The following is a 27,653-nucleotide window of genomic DNA, read 5'->3' on the forward strand; positions in this document are numbered from 1 at the left end:
ATGAAAACATATCATCAACTATGGCATGGTATTCCTTTTTTGCAAGCTGAACCTTATGACAAATTTTTGGATGCATGTCAATGTAATCTTTGAAATGAAAGTTCTCCTTAACATATTGAGGAAGAGTATTATACTCCTCAAGTATGCTAATTACTTCCGTTTTCCTGTCTAGTGGCAATGGGTCCTTTCTAGAAGAAGATGATGATCCACTAGCATGTCCAAATTTCCTTGACATAGAATCATTGAACTGCTGCAATTGAAGCTTGAATTTTTGTTGTGACTGTTCCCATTCTTTCCACAGGGTTATATCTCTTAACAATTTTGCCATAATGAACTACCACGCTGACCAACTGAAACTAACATGCCAGAGTAAAAATCGACCCTATACTGCTAATATGAATTATCAAAACTTTTGATCTAGTACCCAGATGCCAAAATGAATTATCAAAATTTTTTAGCCAGTACCCAGATGCTGAAATGAATTATCAAAACCTTTTATCCAATACCCAGATGCAAAAATGAATTATCAAAACTTTTTATTCAATACCCAGATGCCAAAATCTGTTGTGACAATTTCTCACAAACCCTACAGGCTGGTAGGATGTAGGCTCTGATACCACTGAAAGATCCCTGATAGATGCCCTTGCTGATCTGCTATAGTTTTTAAATTAATAAACTATATTTTCCTGTGATTTCTTTGATGGTCTTTGAGAATAGACAGAAGTTGCAGAAGGTTTTGTTTTTGTTTTGTGTTTTTTGATCGTTTTCACAATAGTAATGAATAATGAACAATAAACATGAGAGGAAACTAAAAATAAATAAGAACATAGAGCCAAATCAGAATTGCTATAAATCGTACCAGGCCGATTTCTGATTTATAAAGCCAAATAATAAATCCAATGCAGTTCCAAGGAGTTTACATCCAACAATGATGCCAAACTGTTGCAAATGGCAGCCGTAAGACTGCAAGGAATCACGTCCCAGCTGAAAGAATCAATCTGTAACGCTGAAACCATAAATCTGCAACCTGAATCCACAATAAAGAATGGTGTACTTTATCCCTGATAGCAACGCACACTGTCTGAAGAATCCAATGCCAATAACTGCTGAGGGCTACATCCCAGCCAATCCAGAACCTGGGGTTTGCGTCCCAGATGAAGAATTGCTCTCTCAGAGCCAATTCACAAAAACAAGTTTTTCAATATGCAAAAAGATGATAAGAAATTAGGTCTCCATCTCCTTATATCCCCTTCCAACTGCAAATCGAACCCTAAAGGGAAATTACACTTTGCCCTTTAAATAAAATATAATAAAATAACATTTTCCCAATTAAAGTCGTCCATGCTATAAGAAAAACATTACTTTATTAAAATTCCATAGCTGAAGGCACCAAAAAGTCTACAGATAGTAAAAATCATGTATAATAATTCGAGACCTTTCCAACGAGCTATAACACATAGGTGTACCTGATCAACTGAAGCCAAAATCCCCTTATTACTCCAAAATGGTTATATTATTAACCTTATTTTAATTTATTTAATCACCAACTTAGGAAATATTTAAATATATTAAAATATTTCCCAAATGGTCCCAAAAGGCCCAAAATGACCAATCAAACATGAATCTGACCTTGTCACCTGTCTGTGACTGATGCCGGACAAGATGTGTCAACTGGTAGTCCATCCCTAAAATGCAGGGATGCTCCTAAAAAGTAGGAGATAGCCCCAATCAACCAAAATTGAGTCCCAATGACTCCCCTGCTGTGTGCACCTCTGAGAGAACTGTCACTGAACTGGGAGTTCCTCCTAAAAAATAGGAATGCCTCCTAAAAAATAGGAGATGCACTCTAAGTCTCCAAAACGTTCGCCGAGGTCTCCAAATGCCTCCTAGACCACTCCTAGTCAATCCCTACAAATTAGGAATTCTTCCTAAATTGTAAGAAACTGTTGTCTACTGCTCCAAACTACTTGGGAAGCTCATGCATGACTCTGAAAGTTCCTCGGTTGGTTCCCTCTACGCTCTGCTGGCCTATGCGAACCAAATAATAGACCAACCCTGCTAGAAATGTTGTCACTAAGGAAGGGCAAAAATTGGGGACATGACAGTAGTGCAAATGTATTCTAATATTACAGTATTCCTGTCTACCGTATCTCTCACAGAATGGTAAGGAATTCCAATATGCTTGGACCTGTCATGGAAAACTGGATTCACAGAAAGCTTGATAGAACTGTGATTATCACAATGAATAATAGTAGGATTCATGGGTTGACCAAATAATCCCACAAGTAACTTTCTAAGCCAAATTGCCTCTCAAGAGGCCATTGCTATGGCAATGTATTCAACTTCTATGGAACTCTATGCTACTGATGCCTGCTTTCTCCATATCCAAGATATCATTACTGAGCCTAAACTGAAACAACATGCCGAAGTGCTTTTCCTATCAGTAACACTTCCAGCCCAATCTGAGTCTGTGTACCTATGTAAGTCCAAGTCAAGTTTCTCATACTTGAGCCCAAGGTTAAGAGTGCTTTGTAAGTATCTCATTATGTGTTTGACTGCAACTAGGTGAATCTCCTTTGTCTCACACATAGAGATACTTGAGCCCAAGGTTAAGAGTGCTTTGTAAGTATCTCATTATGTGTTTGACTGCAACTAGGTGAATCTCCTTTGTCTCACACATAAACTGACTTAAAGCATTAACAACATAGCAAATATCAGGTCTTATATTTACCAAGTACATAAGAGATCCAATCATCTGTCTGTAAAGAGTAGAAACTATAGAAGGTGATTTTGTTGCGGCTTCCTTAAGTTTATGCAGATTAGCCTCCATAGGAGAAGACATAGGTTTGCAGTTCCACATTCCAAATCTCTTCAAGATGTCTAATGTATATTTTCCTTGATTAAGTATGATGCTGTCAGAGTTCTGTCATACTTCCAGTCTTAGGAAGTAATGGAGTCCTAAATCTTTCATTTCAAATTCTCTGATTAGATTTTCCTTGCATTGATCTATAAGATGATCATCACCTGTTATTAGTAAATCATCAATATATAGTATCAAAATCATCGTCTCATCTTCATCTTTTTTATAATAGAGATTTGTATCAGCTTCATTCTTGGAGAATCCTAAACTGGAGAGATACTTATTGGTTCTTCCATACCATGATCTTGGAGCCTGTTTAAGCCCATAGAGAGCTTTCTTGAGCCTGTAAACAAAGACTTTAGGGTTGTGAGTTTCAAATCCTTTTAGTTGTTCTAAAAATACCTCTTTTGTAATATTTCCATTCAGAAATGTTGTTTTCACATCCATCCGATGTACTTTCCATCCCTTTGATGCTACAATAGCTAGAACTGCTCTTACAGAGGTGTATCTGACAACTGGAGCAAAGGTTTCTTCATAATCAATTCTCTCCTTCTGAGAGAATCCTCTAGCTACAAATTTGGCTTTATATTTTTCAATGCTACCATTACTAGCATGTTTGATTTTAAATATCCACTTAGAAGAAACAACAAATTTTCCTTCAAGCCTTAGAACAATTTTCCAAACATCATTCTTAATAATGGATTGGTATTCTTCCATCATAGCATCCTTCCAAGATGTATGTTTAATAGCATCTGAAACATTGGTTGGTTCTGATTTAGATAAATCACTCATGTTTGTTGAATAACTACAAAATCTTTTGGTCTTTTTCTTTGTCTGAAGCTTCCAGATGGTGCAGCGAAGTCTTGTGCTTCCTCTATAGTTTTAATAGCCCAAAGTGGTCTTTTCTTAGGATATTGAGTTTCCTCAAAATTAAGATTTTGAATTTCATCTTAAATTTTTTCAATGTTCTCCCTCTGAAACTCAGATTCATGTTTTTCTTCAAAACTAGGTATATATGTAGGATCTTCAAAACTAAGGGCTCTTTTGAATGCTAAATCTTCTTCAAATATTACATCCCTACTAAGTTCAATGTTTTTTAGACTAAGTATGAAAATTGTACATGCCTTAGATGTTTAACTATACCCGACAAAAATACCTTTCCTCCCAGAGGGTTCTAACTTAGTTCTTTTTTTTTTGCAACATGTATGGATACTAGGCACCCAAATATCCTAAGATGGCTTATATTTAGTTTAACCTTAGAAAAGATTTCTTTAGGAGTTTTATCTCTAAGGTGGGAGTGAAGACTTCTGTTTTGAATATAGACAACAGTACAAGAGGCTTCTTCCCAAAGATAATATTCTAAATTTTGATCAAATATCATAGCCTTTGTTGCTTCTATAATTGTTCTAATTCTTCCTTTTTGCTACCTTGTTTTGCTGTGGCTTATAAGAAACAATATACTCCCTCTTAATTCCTGCTTTTTTACAAAATTCTTTAAACAAGTTTGAAGTATATTTCCCTCTATTATCAATCTTAAGAGTTTTAATTTTATGTCCTAATAAGTTTTCAGTTAAGGTTTTGAATTCATTAAATCTCTTAAGGATTTCTTTTAATTCTTTACATTTTAAGAAGTAAATCCATGTTTTCCTAGATAAATCATATATAAAAAGTATATAGTACCAGTCTACTAGAATCCTCCAAGAGAAGGAACAGGCATAGGTCCACATAAATCTGAGTTGACTAATTCCAAAACATTGTTAGTTTTTCTAGTGCTATCATGACATGGACTTTTGTTGTTCTTATCCAAAGTGCATCTTTTGCATATGCGTGAATGATCTTTATTCAACTTAGGTAAACCAGTAACCATCTTCTCCATAGTCGATAAGGCTTTGAAGTTTAGATGTCCTAACCTTCTATACCACATTTCGTTTGTATGAGCAGCTTCATGAATTAAGGCTTGAATAGGTTCTATGTTTAATTCATACAAGTATCCCTTTCTTTGACCAATCAACTTTGATTTCTTAAATGAAGAGTACTAAGACCAAGTCATCGGTTCATAGTCTATGAATGCAACATTATGTCCATCATCTTCAAGTGTGGTAATAGAGATTAGATTCCTCTTTATTCCTGGTACATAGAGTACTCTTGAGATGGAGAGAAATAGCCGACTTTAGTTTCAAGGTTCAGTTCCCCATTCCTTTGACTAAATGATTGGAATTGTCACCTCTGGTGACTTCACCATTAACTTTTTCTAATATTGAGTCTAGTACTTCTTTGTATCCTGTAATTTGTGGAGATGATCCACTATCAATTACCCATGTTGTGCTTGATACTTCATTTGATAGTGCAGAATACAATACACGTTTCTCAGGATCATAGTTTTCTTCTTTTTTGGTAATGTTTGTATAGTTTACTTGCTGCTTTGAATTCTCAAGGCAATTAGATCTATAGTGTCCAAATTTTTCACATTTGAAGCATTTTATTTTGGATACTTAGGTTTGTCATTTCTTTTATTACCCTTATTCTTCTTACCTTTATAGGAATTTGTGTTGAAAACATGAAGTTCTTCATTTTTAGTTTTCAATTTTCCTCCTTTCTTAAGTTTCCTAGATTCTTCTTGAAGGCAACCTCCTTGAAGTCTATTGAAGTCTGGAAGATTGTCTCTAGCACTTACTCTTTGTGAGAATGTTTCCCATGAGTCTAGTAACCCATCTATAGCCATAAGTGTTAGCTCTTTGTCTTCAATTATAGTCCCTATACTTGTAAGTTCATCTCTTAGACTAGCCACCCTTAGGAAGTATGAATTTATAGATTCTCCCTTTTTAATCTATATATGATTTTGTTTCCTTTTTAGTGCAACGATTCTAGTTGCATTGTTAACCTCATATGTATTTAATAATGCACTCATCATATTAAATGATGTCTGATGTTTCATTAGCATAGGTACTATTTCATTTTTAACCCCCTCTAATATGATTTGCATGGCTTTCTTGTTTCCTTTAATCCAAATAGTTTTATGAGGATCAACATCAGGTCGCTTGGATTCTTTATCAACAAATCGTATTATATCATCGTTTTCAAGAATCATCATAATTCTGAGTTTCCAAGCAACAAAGTATTCTTTTCCATCAAACCTATCTTCGGGTTTGATTGTGCTAGCCACTGAAGGCAGAAGGAGTTGCTAGATATTTTAAATTTGATTGTCAATTTGAAGAGCCTAGGTACGACTACCACAGCTTTGATACCATGTAAAGTTTCTACGAATTTTGATCAACCAATACTGAAATAATGATTTTGATCTTGCTGAAAATCGATCTCCTTCAAGTCTGGGCTGAATGCTATTGTTCAAGAAGTTTGAAATGAATTTTGGAAATTATAATTTATCTCTGATCTAAATCGTCAAGGAGCATATTGCTAGAAGAATAGACTTTGGTAATTGGGTGTCTTCTATCCACAAACTTATTCATATTTTATACATAGAGTAAGGGTCTTGTCTTTCAATAAGACAAATCACTTCTAGCTCGACCCTCCATGAATTAATCCCTTTTCATAACAAATCGGTGGCCTTTAGCATTTAACTAATAGTTAATTAGAAATCAACTACAATAGTTAGTTAAGAGGCATATAAGTATACCTAGTAAAAGATGGTCATTTAGAGTGAGAAATATTTATCATGAGCCAAGTATAAGGGAACTTATATGCATATTGGATTGTTTGATCAGGAATATTAGAACATTGATATAATCAAGTTATAAGGATTTAACGCTTCGTAGTTATAATCCTTTCGAAAACTCACAACACTTCATAACTAAAATCCTTTGGAAAAGTTCCAATATTTTATAATCACAACATTTTTGAAGAGTCACAACTCTTCATAATTATGGCTTTTCAAAGGTTCACATTCTTTCAATATCATTGATACCTTTTCAGAGAGTCACTTATTTTCTTCATATTACTTTCCTCTTCCATTTTTCCTTTTTTAACTCTTATCTTCTCCTCCTTTTCCCACTCTTTAAAATAAACTCTCCTCCCGTTTATATCTTAATTTTAAGGAGTCATGTCTATTTGTTAAATATATCTTGACTTTTTATTAGATTTAGTTAGTTTATATTATTCTATTTTATATATTTTTTTTACTTACTTATTTGTGTTTATTATTATTTATTATTAAATTCTATTTAGAAAGTTAACATACTTTCTACAATATTGTCTCTTGTATTTTATTAAATCTTCTCATTTATTCATTATAATTTTATTATTTTTTAATTATTTAAAATATCATACTAAATATTATTTCATTGATAATATAGATTAAATAAATATTATTTCCTATTTTTTATATCTTAGTGTTAGTTTTACTGTAACTTTATTATCATTATTTATTTAATAACATTGTATTATCTTATTATTGTTAAAATTCTATCTTAAAACGAGGATATGATATTTAAAGAGTGAGCTTTTACCAAAGTCAGATTCTCCAGATGCAATTATATGTAAAGTGCTTTACATGTAATTATGGTTTGATGCAATCATGTAATTAGGTTCGAGGAATGAAATTACATGTAAATGAGTTTGGAAAATGGATTTATATTTAGATGAATATGAAGGATGGAGTTATATGTAATTGAGGATGAAGAGTGAGATTACATGGTATTGCTCTCAATATGTAATTGCATATGAAAGGAATGGATGTAAATATGTTTTGACATGTATTGGTGGAATATGGAAAGATGTGATCCATTTGCATGGAAAGGTGGAAAATGAAAGGGATGCAAAATGCACTTGCATTCTTGGGAAAATTTCTTCAACTTTCTTCCAAAACAAGCAAGCAAACAAATAAGCAAAACAAAAACATACCTCTTGCTTTGACTCAAAGTTGACAAAATATCAAACTACTTTCCTATATGTAATTTTTAAATTGGAATTTGGGGAAATTCCAAACATATGAAAATGAAGGTTTTCATGTTATTTAACGGAAAAAATGCACTTTTCATGGCATGTCTTTGGACAAATGTGCAATAATAAGCCATAATATGTAACAAAATAGCAAGATAAGCATGAATTAATGAGTAAGATTGAAAATGTCCTCTTGGAGATCAAAGAGCTAAAATAGCAAGATTTATAGGCTTGAAGACCAATTCTCCTTCGAATCTGGATTCACAAACAACTAACTTGACTCTTTCAATCTTCCAAGTGATGAATATTGATGAGCATTGTATGATATGTTTTTGTATGCAAATGCCAAAAACATGATTTTAAACCCCCCAATGCAAAATGTTTTTGATGAAATTTGGGACATTTTTGGGCAAAATCATGCCCTCCAAATGCATGTAAATGAGTTGTTTTTTGAAAGAAATGGCAAAAATGTGATCTCCAAATGCACATGCATGCATTAAAACTTAAAAACGCCCCTTCCTAATGCATATTTATGGGCTGGAAACATTGACTTTTGGGCATTTTTATAAAAAAAAATGCGCCCTTTTCAAAACTAGACCTATGAAGGGTTTTAGGCCATCTCGAAAAATTGTTTCTTTTAGAATGCAGCCAGCAAGAGTTTATATATTTTTGATAAGTTGCCTTATTATCATCCCATATCTCCTGTGACATTTCTTTTGTCATATCCACACATTCTACATTTTGAGGTACCTTGAAGATTTGTTTGATAACCTCGGGATCAAAGCTAAAACCTTCCCATCTTCATTTTTGATTGTCTTGGTCTTTGGTGTGAAATTTTGTGAACAACCCAAAACAAATTCTAGCTCCAAGGCATAAGGAAAGTAGACACCAAGTGTCTTCTTGATGTGTTTCATTTCATGAGTTGAAGGAGATTCAACCCTTTGCAAGAAATCAACCATGTCCAGTGCCCAATTTTTGTGTTTGAGACCTTGTCTAGAATAGACGAGGTATGAGATGTAGTCATGTGAGCCAACTCTTTGTCATATTGATATTTCATCTTTCCTTTGGATTTCAAGGTTGAGGGACATAAGATATTGGCTCTATAAAATTTTTGGTTTTTGGATTAGCAACAAAGGATTTATGAAGGGCAAAACGCTTGGAGTATGGATTAAATACTTAGAGATCTTGTGTAATAATCTTGAAAGGCATATGCAAAATGCTATTCAGGGAGATGGAAACATGTGGGAAAGAATGAGTTCTTATGTATATGCTTTGAGGAATGAAAGTGAGACACATGAGAATGTGTGCAAATGTTAACTTTTGACCAGTGTTAGACTAGTAGGGTGGTATTTCGAGATGGTGAGACGCTGGGGCGAGTTTCTGGGACATGGGGAAAATGGGCCTCATTTTCGAGATGACGGGAGGACAACCAGGGGACAGTGGCAAGGGGAGGACGGACCTGATAGGAGTGTTGTATTGTATACATATATAACTTGAAATGCTAGTTATGAAATGATGTTTCAGCAGTTCACTAGAACATACCAAATTAAAATACTTGAACATAGCAAAATTGCAACATGAATTAGAACCATTGACATTCAACATAGCAATGTATTACATGCCCAATAGTAACATTCAAAAATCAAAATTCAAATAGAAATTCAAGTACACATCCCAGTGGTAGCATAGTTGCAGAATGGCAGAGGTGGGGGTGCTTGGGTACTCAAGTACCCGGTGTGGGGACGTCTCGGGGATGGGTACTTCAAGGTTTGGGAGGGGGGTGCGAGTCTTCGGGTTACACTACTTTTGACTTTAAAAGTGTGACCTTTAGTTAAAAATGGGTTCTCTGGATGTCATTACATGAAAAGTGATTTACATGTAATTGTGATATGTGATTGGATTTGGAGGATGAGAATGTGTGTAAGTGGGAATGGAGAATGAAATTAGATATAAGTGTGGATGGAGGGTGTGACTACATGTAATTGCACGTGGAGAATGAATGTGTTATGACATGTAATGATGGATGTGGAATGAAATGATGCATTTACATGAAATGATGAAAAGTGAAGTGAAGTGAAACCTACTCAAGTTCTTGGGAAAGAGCTTGGAACTTCTTCCAAAAGAAAGCAAACAAACAATGAAAACAAGCACAAAAAAAACATATATCTTTGGTGTTAGACTCAAACATGTCAACAAGCAAGTTGCTTTCAAGTGCAAATTCGAATTTGGAGTTTGCATAAAATCTAAAAGTATGAAAATGAGAGTTTTCATCATATTTAAAGGCAAAATGCACTTCTCATGGCATATCTTTGAACAAGTGTGCAACATCAAGCTAAAATATGCAGCAAAATAGCAAGATAAGCATGAATTAATGAGTGAGATCGAAAATGTCCGCTTACTTGGAGATTAAGGAGCCAAATGTGGAGGATTTATAGATTTGAAGACCAATTCTCCTCTAAATTCGAATCCACAAAAAACTTATTTTGACTCTTTCAATCTTGCAATGATGAATGATTAATGAGCATTCAATGAGGTGTTTTTGGATAGGAATGCCAAAAATGTGCCCTACAATCCCTCAAAATACCAACGTTTTTGCAAGAAACAAGTTCTTGGGACATTTTTTTATATTGAAAATGTGTTCCCAATCTGCCTCAAAATGTAATGTTTTTGGTAATGGAGGGCTAAAACGTGATCATAAATGACAAATGCATGTATTAAAACCTTCAATTGATTCTTTTTGGGAGAAACATGATAAAAAATGCCCTAAATCTGGGCATTTTTCTCCAAAAACTCACAAAATGCATCATTTTTGACATGGATTTGGACACAAAATGCATAGGAATGCAAAAAAGACCCTAGGTAGAGGAATTCCAAACCTTAGAATGGACGGATTTGGAGATTTCAACCAAAAATGTGTTCTTGAGGAGCAAATGCATGAAGTTTTCCCTTCAATCTTCAAAATCAGGTTCTATAATGACATTTGCCTATATGCAAAGGCAAATCGTACTCTAAAGGAGGCATTGTATGTTTTAAAACACATCAAACTTGACTCCTTATTCAAATTGCACTCTGGGAGTGCATTTGCATAGTTTAAAAAACTTGTATTTTTGGCCTCCATGTAAAAATTACGCTCTTGGAAGTGCATTACATGTTTTTAAAACTTGTTCAAATATAGCCTTTAGTGCAAAATTACTCTTTGGGGGTAATTGCATGTTTTAGAAACACTTAAATATGCAAGTCTCACTCTTGGAGGGTCTTTGCACATTTTAAAATACATGTATTTACATGTTTTAGGTGTTTAAAAATGCGCTTTTAGTTCAAATTTGTGGTCTCTATAGGCATTTGCATATCTACATGCATCTGAGTTAAAAAACATGTTTGCACTACTTAAGTGATCAATTAAGCACATGTTTGATTGATTTTTGAAGAAATATCACTTAATTGGGTCATAAATAATATTTACACTATATATTTTAATATATACTGTGAAAATATTATTCAAAAAGTAATATTTACTAAGATGTTTTGAATTAAAACTCAATAATTAAATCAAACTATATAGTTAATATAGTCACTTAAGTGAAAAATTAAAAAGCAACTCAACTTAAAAATAAAAAGTGCTCTGTAGTTACTTTAAGTGATAAATTTAAATGATAAAGGAACTTAAAAATGTATCATAAAGTGAGTTATGTTATATTTTCCAAAAAGTGAATGTCAACATTAAAATATAACATGATATTTTAAATTATGCAGTTGCACCTGGAGAATCCACCTTTTGGGCATTAGAATGATCTTATCTTTTGATTGCTAATTCTGATTAAGCCCTAAGATAGACCTAATCGAAGGGAAAACCAAAAGCAATGACTTGAGCAAAACCAAAAAATCAAAAGCTAACAAACATACTAAAAAATGCGAAAAAAGATGTTGAAGGCTTCAAAAATCAAGCATAGGCTCAACAAATAGAAAAACTAAAAAGACTTGATGAAAGCCTTTAATAAAAGAGTTCATACGTGAATTTGGAATCGACTGATTGATCAATAGTAATCAATTATATAATGAGCTAAACTCAGAGAAATGCAAAACTAAGTTGGAAAGGTTCCGTATTGTTACCTACATTTTGTGGTGACAAAATGCACAACAACACAATGCATTCTTTTACCCCCACTATTCCTCTTGATACTCATACACCCCCATCTTCTTAATACGTTAGTCTTTAAGCAGTTCCTTCACACCCTTCTTGGTACATCCAGCATTTAGGATGAGTTGCCTCCAAATAAAGATCATTTGTGCATTTTTGCCCATTATATATGTATGTTCACTTTGTACAGTTGTGAATAATGAAATTTAAACCACAATTTCATTATTTGTTTACAAATCAAAATAAATGTTACAAGCACAAACAACTCTACTTTAGCACAACCTTCACAAACTCATCAGAACAGTGCAGAATCAAATGGAACAAATATACTACACAACAGTGAACTGTGTATGAACCCACTCAATCAACTAAGTGTGTTTTTGTCCATGAACATGATGGTCAAAAGCGTTTTTGTCCTTTGCTTGAAGAATGGATTTATTTAGTCTCCCAAAAACCCCAGTTTGATAAAATGTTAGAGAATGAATTTTCTCTCAAAATCTCCTTTAATAAGCAATTTTTGGAATAACAAAGATGTTATTTTTTGTCCTCTTATTTTTCCTCCAAAAAGTGATCGACTCCTTCTAAATAATTATATATAAATTGTCCTTTTATTTTTTACTTTTTCAACAACTTAACATTTAAGCTTTAATTATGTAATTATTTTTTGTATATCCACCAAAGGTTATAATGAGCCAAATATGAATTTCGACCATGCCAAAATACTCTTAAGCTGTTAGGGTAACAAACTTAATGAAAATAGGTGCTTTCCAAAAATAGCAAATTTCTCCAAGAAGTGTGGATAGTTCTTAGAATTTTGAAATTGCATCCAAAGAGTACCATTTGACTTGTCTTGATTTCCTGAACTTACTGCCACTGTCAAAAGTTAATTGTGTTTCATCATTCCATTTGAAAACCCATTTAGTCAAATAAACTAGGGCTGCTTCTAATTGTGAGAATTGCTTAACATATTTTCTATAGTAATTTTGGACTCAAAAGAATGCTCTCTCCTTTGTTTTGAAGACTTTGGGGTAGGCCAATCCAAGATGTCTTGTGTTCTCCTAGTCCACTTGAACTCTCCAAGTACTAATAAAATGACTTTTAAGTACAAAATCTCGGTCATTCTAAATTCACACTTGGACTCCCTCACAAAAAATGTTGATCTCTACATTGCCTAAAACTTCATCTAAATGTCTCAAATGTTTCTCTCAAATATTTTTGTAGATGACGATGTCATGAAAGAAAACCAAAACAAACTCGCTGCTCTTTTCTGGATCTAACATCCAATAGGTAAAGCAAATTAAGAAAGAGTTGGATCTCTACACCAATGTTTCTGGGCAATGGATTAATGCCCAGAAATCCAAGATTTTTGTTTTTAATGCCAAGAAAGATATTGCTGATATGATTCTTTCCATTCTGGGCTTCCAAGAGGCTGATCTCTATTCCACAAGTCTAGGAATCCCGTTCTTTATGGGTGCCAATAAAGTCAGTTACTGGAATTGTATTATTGAAAGAATTAAAACTAGGGGATCTGCCTGGAAGGTTGTTGGCTTTCCTTGCCTGGTAAATTCTGCTTATCAAATCTGTCTCCAAGCTCCTTGGTCAGTGATCCATCAAATTGAGAAGATTATCAGAGATTTTTTATGGACTAGTAATTTGTTGGCACAAAAAAAACCCCTCTAATCTCACTTAAGGAAATGTCATCCGCATACGACTCTGGAGGTGCTAAACTTCAAGACTTATCGCTTAGAAATAAGGCCTTTGCAGGAAAATTAACATGGCACATGTACATCAAACCCAACAGCAAATGGTGTAAAATCATGAAAGAAAAATATCTAGACTCATGGGAATCTAACAGGATCCTAACTGTTCTTGATCCCCACAAAAGGGTCGGTAATTTGGAATTTGATGACCTCATCCACAGATATCATCACAAATTATATTTCTTGGTAAGTTCACAATGGGGAATGCATCAGCTTCTGGGAAGATTCGTGGAATGGTTTACCCCCTTTGTCTCGTAATCCTGACCTATCAATTATTGCTGAAGCTGCTTCTAGATGTTGGCAGTGGAAATTGTCAGATTATGTTTGTGCAGTTGACATACTCATAAGTCACAGGTAAAGCCCAGTGGCGAGATCCATCCGATCTCCCAGTTTCACCTTTGCAGGCTGCCTGTGTCCAAAGCATTTTTGATAAACGAGTTGTCTCTCCCTCTAACAGAGATGATTGCTTATTTTGGGCCCCCCCCTCTAGAAGGAAATTATACAATCAAACATGGATACAAAGTTCTTCAGCTCCTCATAAATCAAAAGCCCAAGCATTGGGCCTTCTATTTTTGCTGGAATAAGTGTTTTCTACTTAAGGCAGGGTGTTTTGCTTGGTTAGCCCTTACAAGTGATAGATTGGAACATCTAAATATTGCTAGATTGCTCCAATATATTCTGTGCAATTATGATTCAGAAACAGTTGACCATTTATTTCTTCATTGTCCCTTTGCCCAACACTGCTGGCATTTCATCATGGATAAACTTAGTATATCTTTCCCCTTTCCGAACTCGCTTTGGGACATTTTCCAAGCCTGGCCTATATTATTCCCTAAAGCATTGTTCTCTGCTCTTTGGCTGTGTTCTCCTGCTGCAATTCTATGGTCCATTTTGGTGAGAATGTAATAAAAGGATTTTTAGGCAAACCTCTTGCTCCTTGGAGTCTGTGATTCTTAATCTTGAGAAGTCGATTTCAGAATCAGTTATTTCAAGTGCCCATAGGCTGGATAGTAGGCATGTTTTAGTTAATGGGATGAAAATATCTCTAATGAATGGACATATATCACTTATCCCACCTTTCCCTTCTCAATTTGTCATCAATTACGAGACTCCTGGAGGTCAAAGGTTAAATGGATTCCCCTTTGCAGTGGTCAAGTAAAGATAAATTTTGATGGGGCCTCTAGAGGAAACCCGGGCCTCTCAGGAATTGGTATTTGTATATGGGATTCTTCAGTTTCAGTTTTGGCTCTGAGATCTTTGAATGTGCAGCCGTAGACAAACAATTTGATCGAAGCTTTTCTTTTTCTAAATGGTTTGGCCCTTGGGAAAAAACTTGGTTTCAATCATATTCACATTGAGGGTGATTCATCGCTTACTATCAATGCATGTGTATCAAGGAATATTCATAATTGCAGACTTGCATACATTCTTCATTGAACTTGGGCACTTATGGACTCACACTGTTATTGTGAGGCCAATAGGCTTGCTGACAGATCAGCAAATATGGGGTGTATTCATGTCAACATTGACTCCACCACAGTGAATTTATATTGCTGATTTCTCCCATCTTTCACAAATTATAAGGGGTGACTTATCATAATTTGCAGGATGATTTCAGTTGAAATATATAAACTCATGTGGGACCGAATCTAGACCACTTCTTCCTACAGAATTTCGTCCAGCCATATCATTTTGTTCGTCTTCGAATTTCTCATCCACTAGTGCATTTTCAGGGCCATGTATTTTGTGTGCAAAGAGGTTGTAATACCCCCTCTAATAGTGGAATTAAATATTAATAGTTGACAACTCTATAATTGATTAAATAATATGATGATGAATGTCATGAACCCATAATGGTATTTGAATAATGTAGATACAGATATTATTTCATATATAAATATATTCAATCCATTAATAATTATATTGTAAACCACTTACACAATATGATATCGTATTGATTTACTATCAATACTTTATAATAGAAAAGATACTTTAATTAACATTCATATTTTAATCATATTAAATATAATAATAATTATCATATAAATAGTACTTAACCTTCAAATAACTTACCCATAATAAATATGAGTCAAAACGCTGCAATCCCTTGACCATGAGTTGAGTTTATAAATAAAAAGAAAGGCATTTAAGGAGCGAAGAACATCTACCACCGAATAAGGGAAGTTGACCAATAGCCACGTGTAGCCATTGAAGCCGTCACCATCCATTACATTAGTACAGATACGAATTTAGAGTGGAGGAAGTTGTACGGTCTGCGGCGTAGGTAAGTACATGTTATGCGAACGGGCCCTCTGTTATCATTTATTTATTTATGCACATAGAAATGCGAACGGGCCCTAAGAAATGCACATTTATTTATTTAGTCGCCTAATTTCACCTCCCCTAGGATGTGCAAAAAGAGCACCAGTTGGAAACTGACATTCATGCGTGGATGGATTATGATCAATGGAAATACAGGGCCCGTGATGGCACCTTTATAATAAGAAGTTCAGTTGCGGACAATTTAAACAGCACAAACTAAACTTCATTCCAACACTAAAAGTGTTAAATAGTCAAAATTGACTTTTTTTTTCAAGCTTAATTTTCTACTTAGTGTGTGATGTTTAAGAATGCCTCAACAACAGCCAACGTTCAATCCATGGTGGATTGCTGAGACGAATAAAGGGGAAGAAAGGGGGATTTACAATTCGATGAACTAGATATACCTCAAACTAGAAATTCGACGAACTACGCCTTTCAGTATTCACTCGATGCCACAATTGCAGTGGTTATTTTTCAAATCTCTTTACAAGTTTGAGTTGACAACGATAGTGTAAGAAATGGGTCTTTGGCCTCGTTCTATGGATATGGTTGATATTAGTGGTGCAGACCTCTGCTGCTGCTCAAATTTGATCGCAAGGATAATGCAGCGGCTAGCATAGGTAGTGCAGGGCGTAGTAAGCAGGGCACACGGAAACGAATGTGTAACTGCGAACGAGTCCTTTTTTCTACACTTTCAAATAAAGGAGTAGGCAGTAGGGGATAAAAGGAGCGAATAAAACAGGCACATTACGTAGGCAAGATCACATTACATAGGTAGCGCAGGTATCAAAGGTTACTTCTCTCAAGGTAGGGCTGGCAACAACGGCAATCAGTGCAGGGGCAGATTTGGTTTGGTTGGCAGTCTTGGCAACTAGTGGGCCCAGTCATCCAGTGCTAAAGGCTTTGTTATTACTAGTGGGTCCATATTTGCGGGCTTCCAGAGGTAGATCCCAGGTACGCCTTTTCTCTTATTCTTACCTCTTACATTTCAGTGTACACCTGTTTGGGCTTCCTTTATTATTTCTCTTGGCTTTGGTAAATTTACAACGGTAAAACAACATAAAGAATCTATATCAAGGCACCAGTGGGTCCTCATGGAAGGAACAAATGAGGAAATCACAGAAACACCTGCAGAGAAGATACTTGTACAAGTATCATTGATTGATCAACCAAAGATAATAGAGGCACAACTAGAACTAGGTGGGTCCACCTTGCAAAACACAGGATCTGTCAGTAACAGGTTGGCAAAGAATTTGATAGTCAGGGCACCTGTAACAGCAGAACAACAAACTAATTTGGGAGAAGCTACGAAACACAATGACATCTCTGGTAACAATGGCTTGGTCCTGACATACGAGGATAGTTTAATGCACAACAGCATCATCAAGTGGAATCAAAGGAGCTTCCTCATTCTTCCGGGACCCTCAGCCGGACACGCGAGTTCATTCAATCTTGGAGGGACAAATGGTAATTTACCCACAAACACTTTGAGCTTCTCACAAGCCAGTGGACCACCCACAGGAGGAAACTACACCTATGTGAATGCCAAGCAATATAAAAGAATAATTAGGCGGAGAAAGATACAAAAGTTTAAAAATGCAAAAAGAGGGAAGTTAGCAGCTTTACATCCGAAACCGATTCCACATACCTCAAACAGCTCAAGGGAGGGAGAAATAGTCTGAGGCCGACTGAAATCTCTGAAACAATTAAGCGGTTTGATAATATCAGAGATATTAACGGAAAAGAGAAGACAAATAATTCTCAGGTGATAGACACAGTGGAAGATGGGCTGCCAAATAATTACAGCCCCACAAGGACACCTATGACGTGGTATCCAGACATCTTTGTAAACGATTTGGTAGCTATGAAGGAAAGGGTGTGGGCACTTGAAGAGGAGCCAGATAGAAAGTATCACAATGAAAAGAGTTACTGAGGATAACTGGAAATTGACAGCGGAGGTCAAGTCACTTAGAGAACAAATTCAAAAATTGCAATTTAATATGGAAAAAGGAGAGTATGAATTAATATTGTTAAAGAAAGAAGTAGGAGAAAAGAGAACAGCAGCAAGTACTACGGGAGAAGGAGAGGCTACGGAAAGAGATAAAAATTCGCAAATGAAAAATATACAAGATGCCATGGCCAATATGGAAATAAAAGAGAGTCAACTCAGAGAACAAATTGAAGAAGTTAGATCATGGGCTAACATAGTAAAGGGACCAGCAAACACTCCTATTGACAACATAGAAAAGAAAGTTCAGAGACAGATTAGAGAGGAAAAAGAAAGAAATGAGAAAGCAGCAAATATTGTCATCAAAGAACTACGAGACTATGGAGAACAAGAGAAAACAACAGATTTAGTTAAAGACTTCTTTAAAGACCAATTAGACTGGCACAGAACAACCATACAAGCACAAAGAATCAGAAAATGGATTAGAGGAGGCAAAGACAGACATGTTAGAGTGACAATGAGGAATACAAGAGATAAAAACAACATTTTCAGCAAGAGGAAGTTTCTTAGAGGCACACACATATATCTTGATGATGACCTCACCGTAACTCAGCAAGAAGAAAGGAGGAAGGAATGGGAAAAAGTGAAAACAGCAAGAGAAAACGGCAAGTGGGCGTGGCTACAAAATGGCAAAGCCCAAATTAGTGACAAAATCACACGCAATAAATAGGAACTCGGGCCCATCCAGGAACATTTAACTATAGTTAGTTGGAACTGTAGAGGTTATCCTTGGAGAAGAGGACCTGGGTTAGGGCCGATAGCTAAAGATAATGACATCATTATGCTTACTGAGACACATGAGCATGATGGATGTAGGGTTCCAGATTTTGAAGGGTATAAGAAGGTATCACTGTGGAATGAGAAAATAGATAATGGTAAGGGGCATGGAGGCATCACCGTTCTAATAAAAGAAACTTGGAGCAGATTTGTAAACTTAGAGAAAGAAGATGTAAACAAGCAGTATATTTGGATTAAAATAATAGAGAATCAGATTACTACAAGGGTGGTTGTCTGTTACTTCACCCCAAAAGGCTCAAAAATGTATAAAAAGCATAGATTGGATCGAGAAGACCCATTAGCTGCACTCAAAAAAGACATAGCAGCCTTTAGCTCTCTAGGGGAAATAATGATAATAGGGGATTTCAATGCTAGAACAGCAAACAACCAAACTCTCAATCTTAAGGAGAGCTACAGTGAAAGCAGAGACCCAGTTTGGTTTGAAGAAAAAGGGACACAAAAATGGGAAAGATCTTCACAGGATAGCATGGGAAAGATTAATCATTTTGGTGCTGAATTACTAAGTTTATGCTGCCTATATAACATGGTCATATGTAATGGTTTGAAAAAGTGGCCTAAATCAAGTGGAATCACATGCAAAAGATACAATGGACAAAGTGTTGTTGACTATGTAATATGCTCGCAAGAATATATCGCAAAGATAATTAACTTTGAGATAGAGGACTGCCCCATGGAGCTAAAATCTGATCATAACCACATTTTGATAAGGGTGGCCACTCACTTTAAAGATCAACATATTGTCCCAAAACCTTTACAAAAGAGGAAGAGGATTCCGATTGGCAAAGTTTTAATGACACAAGAAAACCATGCTACTTTCCAAAACTCTCTTTTGCGGCTGTCTAGGGTTCCGGGAAACCATCCCGAGTCTGATAAACAACATTTCATGGGCAAGGATAATCTTGTTCTTACTATCATTAAAGCACTGGAGGAGTGTAAAAGATCTAGGGCCACAAGAGAAGCCAAGAACACTTTTCCGGCCAATCTGTGGTTTGATGAAGAATGCAAAACAGCAAAAAAAAATTGGAAAAAGAACATAAATAAAGAAAGTAGAAAGGAGTATGATCAGCTGATTAAAAAGAAGAAAGGAGAGTATGTAAATAAGAGAAGAATCGAGTTGATTAATCTTGGTAAAAACAACCCCAGAAAGTTTTGGAAAGAACTTCAGCAGAGAAACACTCAGATAGAGAACAACATAACAGGAACCAAATGGCTAGAATATGCCAAGACTCTCTACGAGTGTGATCTAGGAGAACGTAGAACCATGGAAACAGAGACTACAGGGGAGTTATTCAGCGACAAGGATATTATCCAAGGCATAAGGAGGTTAGCTGCCGGTAAAGCGCAAGATATAGATGGGCTTCAAGCTGAATACTTAAAATGGGGTGTTGAAACCCTCACACCACACATCATTAAAATTTTCAACAGTGTCAATAGAGAAGGTTTCCCTGTAAAATGGACAACAAGTGTGGTGATCCCACTCCACAAAAGTGGAGATATAAATAATCCTTCTAATTACCGAACCATCATGATCAATCCACTTTTTGGCAAGTTATTTGGCAACTTGGTAGAACAAAAAATCAGCAACTGGGCTGAAACAGAAGGCAAACGTGCAATAGGGCAAGCGGGCTTTAGATCGAAACACTCTGCTATAGATCATGGCATCACTCTTAGATACTTGATTGAGAAAGTTTGGGACACTCCGGGGAACGAGGCTTTTTGTTGTTTCATGGACTTTAAAAAAGCATTCGACACAGTGCCACGTAATAAATTATGGGATAGAATGGAAGAGTTGAAAGTTCCTAAAGAACTTAGGTTAGTAGTTTACAGATTATATGAGCAGGTCAAAGCTAAAATCAGAACAATAGAAGGGCTATCAGAAAATTTTGACAGCAACATCGAGGTTAAGCAAGGGTGTCCGCTATCTCCAACATTATTCGGGCTCTATATTGACAAGTTAGAAGAGTGGATAAACAAGACCAATGGTGAGGGGGTGTAGCTGGCCCACTTTGTGATAAGATTGCTCTTATATGCAGATGATCTCATAATTCTTGCTAGAACAACTAAAGGTTTGAAAGAGCACTTGACAGCACTAGAAATTTTTTCTCATGAAGTAGGAATGCAAGTTAACACTAGTAAAACCAAAATTATGATCTTCTCGTTGAAGAAGAATAGGGGCATACAAGACGAGTTTCTATTGGAAAATAGCCCACTTGAGATTGTGGAAGAGTACAAATACTTGGGCATCGATTTTCATAACAAACTCAATTGGGATACTTGCAGATCAAAAAGGATCCAAGGGGGCTAGAAGGCGTTATACTCTTTACAAAACAAGTGCAGGAACGCAGAATTATGGGATTGGACGACCATGAAAACTCTTTTTGGTTTGCTGGTCACTCCGGTTATTTTATACGGATGTGAAGTGTGGGGAGGTAGTATGTCCGAACAGAAATGGCGGCAAGTAGAAAGAATTCAAAAACACTTCATCACATGCAATCTTAAAGTCAAGACCACAGTTCCTTATGAGATCCTTTTGGCGGAGGTGGGTTCCTTTCCATTAGAAGCCGTTGCTTTGGTCCAAATGATAAGCTACTTAAAGAAAACCCAAGGTCTGGAAACACATCGTTGGCCCAAGTTGATCATAGAGGAAAAACTTGTGAGGCGGAAAAGCACATGGATGAAGCAAAATGACAAATGGATGCGAAAATGGGATATCAACATCCAAACTTGCCCGGATAACATTACAGAAATAAAAAAGTTTGTCAATGAAAAATTTCGCAATATTCTGTGGACAAGACGCATAGGGCGGAAAAAATCCTATTACATTAAAGAATTTAATCCCACTTCTAGTCATGATGAAAAGGCCTATATAAGAGCACCTATTAACTGGAAAGCAAAAATGTTGATGGCACAACTTAGAACTAGTTCACATTAGCTGCGATGTGAAACTGGTTGGTGGCAAGTTCCAAAGGAAGAGTGGGCAGACAAAACATGTTTATTTTGTAATATGGGAATAGTTGAGACAGAGCAGCACTTTGTCAAGGACTGCTTGACTTACAATGACATCAAATCTGGTTATACAAAAATACTGCAGAACAAGGACTTCAACTATTTATTCGAGGAAGATCAAGTGAAGAGAGCAGCGGATTTGATTACCAAACTTCAGAGAAGGAGAGACAAGTTAACCAAAACTTTACAACTGACTAGTTCCGCTCCTGACTCGGGAGGGTGATTGCATGGGTCCCATAGACTACTTTAGTCTCGTGGACGTCATTAAAATCTATCATATCATATCATATCATATCACCACACGGTGTCGTCAAGCCATGACCATTTGGGAAGTACAGGTGAGCAAGCATGTGAACCTGGTCACACTGTTCGGTGGGCCCCAGTGAAAGTATAAATAAATGAACTATGGGGAGCTTGTAAGGGAATATAAAATACATTTGCATTCCCTATTTATTTACCACTTATTAATATAGAAATCAAAATCAAGACCTTGGGTAATAAAGCAAGTGAATATAATATTAAAGAGGGATTCATTTTGGATCAAAACAAGTATTTTAGAACAAACAAATATTTGAAAGAAGGCACATAATAAAGAAGGGAGCACACTAAGAGGAAGAATTTCTAATTATGCGTGGTTGGCCAAGAGATCGAGTAAAGGTAAGGAAGATAAGATTCTAATGGTCTATTGTAATTACGGATATATCTCTTTGTAGTTATGAATGTATTTTTATGGATAATTTATACTTATACATATATACAAAAGTATATATGTATAAGTACTTATGGCGTTCTAAGAGAATGATACACATGCTTTAATATGATAAGATCAAGAGAGTCCCTCTGGGAAGAGAGTGATCTTAATAACTTAAGATCAAGAGAGTCCCATTGGGAAAAGAGTGATCTTAATATGGTTATAAGACCAGAATATTCCATAGATGTCAATATATGCATATGTGTCAAGGGCCCTGGATAGAGAATGTCTCTTCTAGGAAGGACCTTAAAGGGAGCACTTCATAGAAGATAGAGAAGTAACTGAGGATATAAGGATCCTCAGGAGGGTTATTAATCCCGATGTGGAGACGTCTTTAAGGTTGGGTTAGGACAGAGGGTAGAATAGTGAAATATATTTCATTATTGTATAAATTCTAACTTTGGTTTTGCAGGTATTATTGTCCTTGCTAGTGGGGACATTATCGAGGTCTTTAGGCTTCAACATAAAGGAAGCTGATGTGCCTGCTGCTAACATGATATATACCTCAATATGGCTTCTCATTTGGTGCATCCTTTGGAGGAAGAATGGCGTCTTCAGTTGGGCGACTGGGCCATGGTTTGTACATTGGTGGTGGCAGATTTTCACTTCTCTATGTTATTGCAACAAGTATCTGTTTTTGGGATAGCGTAACATCTAGATTAATTGTTATTTTTTCTGTTATTATTCTTATACACTCTTATCCTTTTTTGTGGCTAACTCTTTTTACAACTTTGTAGTGTCCTTTCTTGCTGTCCCCCATAACTCTCACTCTGTGTTCTGCCCCTGGCATTTCCTTTGTGCTCCTGTTCTGGCTGCAAACTCTCTTGGAGGTATTTCCTTTTTGGGCAGAGCTAAGCTTTAGCTGGTGCTGTTATTTCTACTGTTCAGGCTCTGCTAAAATTTGCCCTCTTTCTTTATGACATGTGACTTCAGATTTGCACTTGGTCTGTTGGTGCTGAGGCGTTCTGCCCAGTTGTTGTGGATTATATAAAAACATGGATATTGGCTGGAATAATTTTTATTTTTTCATGTAGGGGTACTAGTTTATCTTGGTTGGCTTGCCATGGGTAGTATATTTCACAATGAGAGTTTTACTTGTAATGGTCGATTTATAAGGCCAATTCAGGCTCTCCCCAGATTTACTTGGGCTGTGGGGCTTCTTGGGTTTACTAATTTTTCCGGATTGTGACCAATTTACTATTCAATTTCAAGATTCTATTGTAACATCCCTCTTGTTTGAGGTGCTTTGAATTTTTGTATTATGAGTAATGAATGAGGGTTTTCATTCTGGTTCTTTCCCTTAGGAGCTCTTTTGAACCAGCTTATTAATATAATATATATAGTGGATCTCCACTTTTGCCAAAACAAAATGTCCTCTTCTCGAATATTGTTTTGATAACATCTAAATTTGAGATCTGCTTTTGAAAAATGGGCAGGGCACCATTCAGTTCCCTAATTGACCCGTTGATCTTGGAAATTGAGTATCTTTTTTTTATGGTATGATTGTTTTAAGGCCCTATAGTCTATGCACATTAATAGGGTCCCATCTTTCTTCTTAACCAAGACTACGTATGAAGTAAAGGTGCTTGAACTAGGTTTGATACTTATGTCCAAATGCTTTTTAATGGATTTCTCTATTTGTTCCCGATCCCTTCTAGCATGGCAATAAGAAGTGGTGATAACTGGTTTGACTCTTTCCAACTCTAACATTTTCGAAACCTCCATTGGGTGGCCTTCCTAGAGGTATATCAGAGAAAATTTTCTTAGGCTTATCAAAAAAAGATTGAATATCCACATGATAACATTTCTTCCCATCTAAATAAGTGGTGGGAGTTATCGAACATGGACTGCCAAAGCAACCTGAACACAAGAAAAAGTTTTCTCCATTCTTTTGGTGGAAACAATTGTAGAAGCTCCATTTGACACTCCTATACTACTTTCTTCTTGTTAGAGGTGAGAACTAAAGTTTCATGGTTGGAATATATTGAGCGAATTTCTGAAGGGAATGCAACCACTTAACCCCTAATATAAACTCAGTATCTCCTTTGCCAACAACATGGAAGTCATCTATCACTTTGTGATTTTTCAAGAAATGCAATGTGTTAAGAGTCAGTCAACAACCATCACAGTAAAGTTTTAAAACCTTTGAAGCTTTTTGTTTTGGTGATTTTGCGAAATGGAGCTACAGAAATTTGTGGTCTCAACTTCAGTCTTTAGACTTGTGTGGTGATACAGTTTGGTTATGCATAATATTTTTCTTACCTATATGTACTATTGGTGATTTCCCTGTTTATATCTCACATTTTGTTGATTTTGTGTCAATCAATTTTGAGAAGGTGACAGTGGCGGGTGCCACTAATGAATTGGAAGCAGCAAAAGTTGCCCGATCAGTGGCATCTTCGTCACTGACAAAGGTCTGAATGAACTGCCAGTATTTTTTTTATCCTTTCTGTCTTGAATCATTCCATCATGAATGGTGTTGGACACTAACATGTAATTGTTGTTTTCTGTTCAGGCTGCCATTTATGGTAGGGACCCAAATTGGGGCCGTATTGCTTGTGCAGCCGGTTATGCTGGGGTTCACTTTAACCAAAATGATCTCCGGATTGCACTTGGTGACATTCTGCTCATGGATGGTGGACAACCATTGCCATTTGACCGGTCAATATTCTATTGGCACTCTTAACTTGTCTCATCTATCTCCTTATGATGTTTGGAGAATGTAATTTTAAAGATATGACAAAGACTAATGTTTTCTCTTAAACAGGGCATCAGCAAGTGCTTATCTCAAAAAGGCTGGAGAGATCCATGGCACAGTTGCTATCAGTATATCCATAGGTAATCACACATCTCATGAAACATAATTCACTAGCCTAAATATATTACTACAAAAAACTTGATCGATAACAACAATACATTTTTAGCAGAAATTTGAAGAAAGACGACTGGCTCCAGAATAGTATTATTTTATGTATACAGATTATAAACAATTTTAGAAATGAGAACTGTCAGTGCAGGTTGGACTAGTTGAAGCTATATCAATTTTCTAAAATCTGTCTTCTTTGTGGATTTATTGAACTTGAAATACAGGATCCGGCCAGGGTTCTAGTCAAGCATGGGGTTGTGATTTAAGCTATGACTATATCAAAATTAATGCAGAGTATACCACATAATCCCAATTGTATTCTGATGTACTCTGAGTCGAATGTTATTCTGAATGGCTTTGGGACTAGCAGAGTCAGAATACCAGGAAAGAAGACTACCAATGTGAAACAACAAAGCCAAGGAAGATGGACGGATATAATTAGTGAAGATGGCCTCCATGTTAGAGTTCTTATGGATCAACTGTTCTAGAGAACAATTTATGCTATTCAGGTTTGTTGATTACACAATAATTAGACGGATAAAGAAGGTTTTCCTCCAATAGCAAGTCATTAGAATACTGTGCATGAGGGAAAAATTACCCATCCAAATTCTGATTGCAGTTGCTTTATGTATCAAAAATTGAGATTCGTTGACATTCAAGGATGTGGGTATTTAAGTCTCGGAAATGTTCTGTTACACGTTTGTGAAGAAATCTTTATGTGGGTGCATAACACATTACTTGATGCAAATAAGTCATTTATTTGCTCATTTTTGTTACCGGCTCCAATATTTTTCTGCCTGATATCTTTCCTAATAATTTTCAATCCAATGAGATGGAATATGAACTTCCTTTGCCCACGGTCTTGATGTCTAGATCCGAAGAAATCGAAAAGCTGTAAGAATCTAAAGCCAAATTAATTTCAAATTAAACCTGTGAAATTCAGAAGTATTTAAATTGAATTTTACGCTTGAATGTGGGTAGAACTTTCAACTAGGCGAAACGGCACCAGATACGCTTGATCACTTCTTATGTGCTTTTCGATTTTTGCCATACAGAAAATGTAGGTGAAATACCTTGCTAAAGGAGGATAAACTTTCCCTTAAATTTTTTTTAAAAACTTCTCTTAATAAGTAAATTAATTTGGATCAAACGAATGAAAGTTGGGCATGATATATTTGAATGAAATGTCATGGATTGATTAACTTAGTTTTAGTTTTTATGAAGAATGAGTCCAACATCATTCCTATCTATTGTTCTTCACATTAGAAGTCTTGTGTTTCGTAATGGACTCTATATAAGACCTATTTTTATCTGCATCAAGTCCACATTAAGAATGATTTTCTACATATAGATCTGATTGATAATTACAGATCTAATATTGTAGTTTGTGACTTTGTGTCATGATAGAAATTAGAATCATAGATTAAAATTTTTTACAAATAAATGAGAATTATAAGTTACATATATTAAAAAAATTATACAATATGCAAATAGGGAAACATATTTTGTATAAAACATCATTTCATTATAAAATGCTTACAATATATCAATATATATATATAGAACATGCAAACTTATCTTTAGTTCCACATGATCAACAATATTGTATGCATATTATAGAATTCGCTATAAATCTCCAATTTTTCTCACTTTTCAATAAATGTAATACATAGCACTCATTGCATCTAGGTGATGCTCACTAGTGTGAAAATCACTCCTAGATGCAATGAGTGCTAAGTGTTTAATTCATTCTCATGAAAGATGAGTTTTTGTAAACCACTACTCATTAAACTTAGTTTAATGTGTTTGACACAAAAACTATATAGTTAAATCCTAATAGCAATATTACAATTTGACATGTTCTAGAAAATATTCTCTACTCAGCAACCCTATTAAATATGGATGAGGGTTCACTTTCAATTTCTATTGAAGAAAATATAAAGTGCTCATAGATACAAACATATGTTAAAATGAAGAACATATATTTTAGACTAAATCAAAGCTATATTTTTCTAATTTAGTCTCAATATTTCAAAAGTCTGGTTTAGGTCATATAATTTTAATAGAGTTTACTACTCTTCAAACTAGCCTCCTCTAGGTTCATTAGATAGTAGTTGTAGGTAAAAGATTTATGAAGAGAAACTACTATATGTTTGAAAAATGTATACATACAATGACTAAAGGTCTTATGTTACGCTTCTTAGGTCATACATCCAAGATTTTACCATGAGTTGATGTCATTGACATG

At 35.5% G+C, this 27,653-nt stretch overlaps 1 protein-coding gene across 1 annotated transcript in view; it reads left to right on the plus strand.

The window, feature by feature from the left end:
• LOC149552659 (arginine biosynthesis protein ArgJ family) overlaps positions 1–26,262 on the plus strand; it is a 283,088-nt gene extending 256,826 nt beyond the window's left edge. Inside the window, exons 14-17 of the mRNA XM_089788225.1 lie at positions 24,876–24,953; positions 25,055–25,200; positions 25,307–25,377; positions 25,630–26,262. Of these exons, the coding sequence (XP_089644351.1) occupies positions 24,876–24,953; positions 25,055–25,200; positions 25,307–25,377; positions 25,630–25,712 (378 nt within the window). The 3' untranslated portion in view covers positions 25,713–26,262. The remainder of the gene's footprint in view (positions 1–24,875; positions 24,954–25,054; positions 25,201–25,306; positions 25,378–25,629) is intronic.
• The last annotated feature ends 1,391 nt before the right edge of the window (positions 26,263–27,653 follow it).

The sequence above is a fragment of the Cupressus sempervirens genome, chromosome 6 (assembly GCF_028749045.1).
Source record: "Cupressus sempervirens isolate cs-2001-9-10 chromosome 6, ASM2874904v1, whole genome shotgun sequence".
NCBI classification, from domain to species: Eukaryota; Viridiplantae; Streptophyta; class Pinopsida; order Cupressales; family Cupressaceae; genus Cupressus; species Cupressus sempervirens.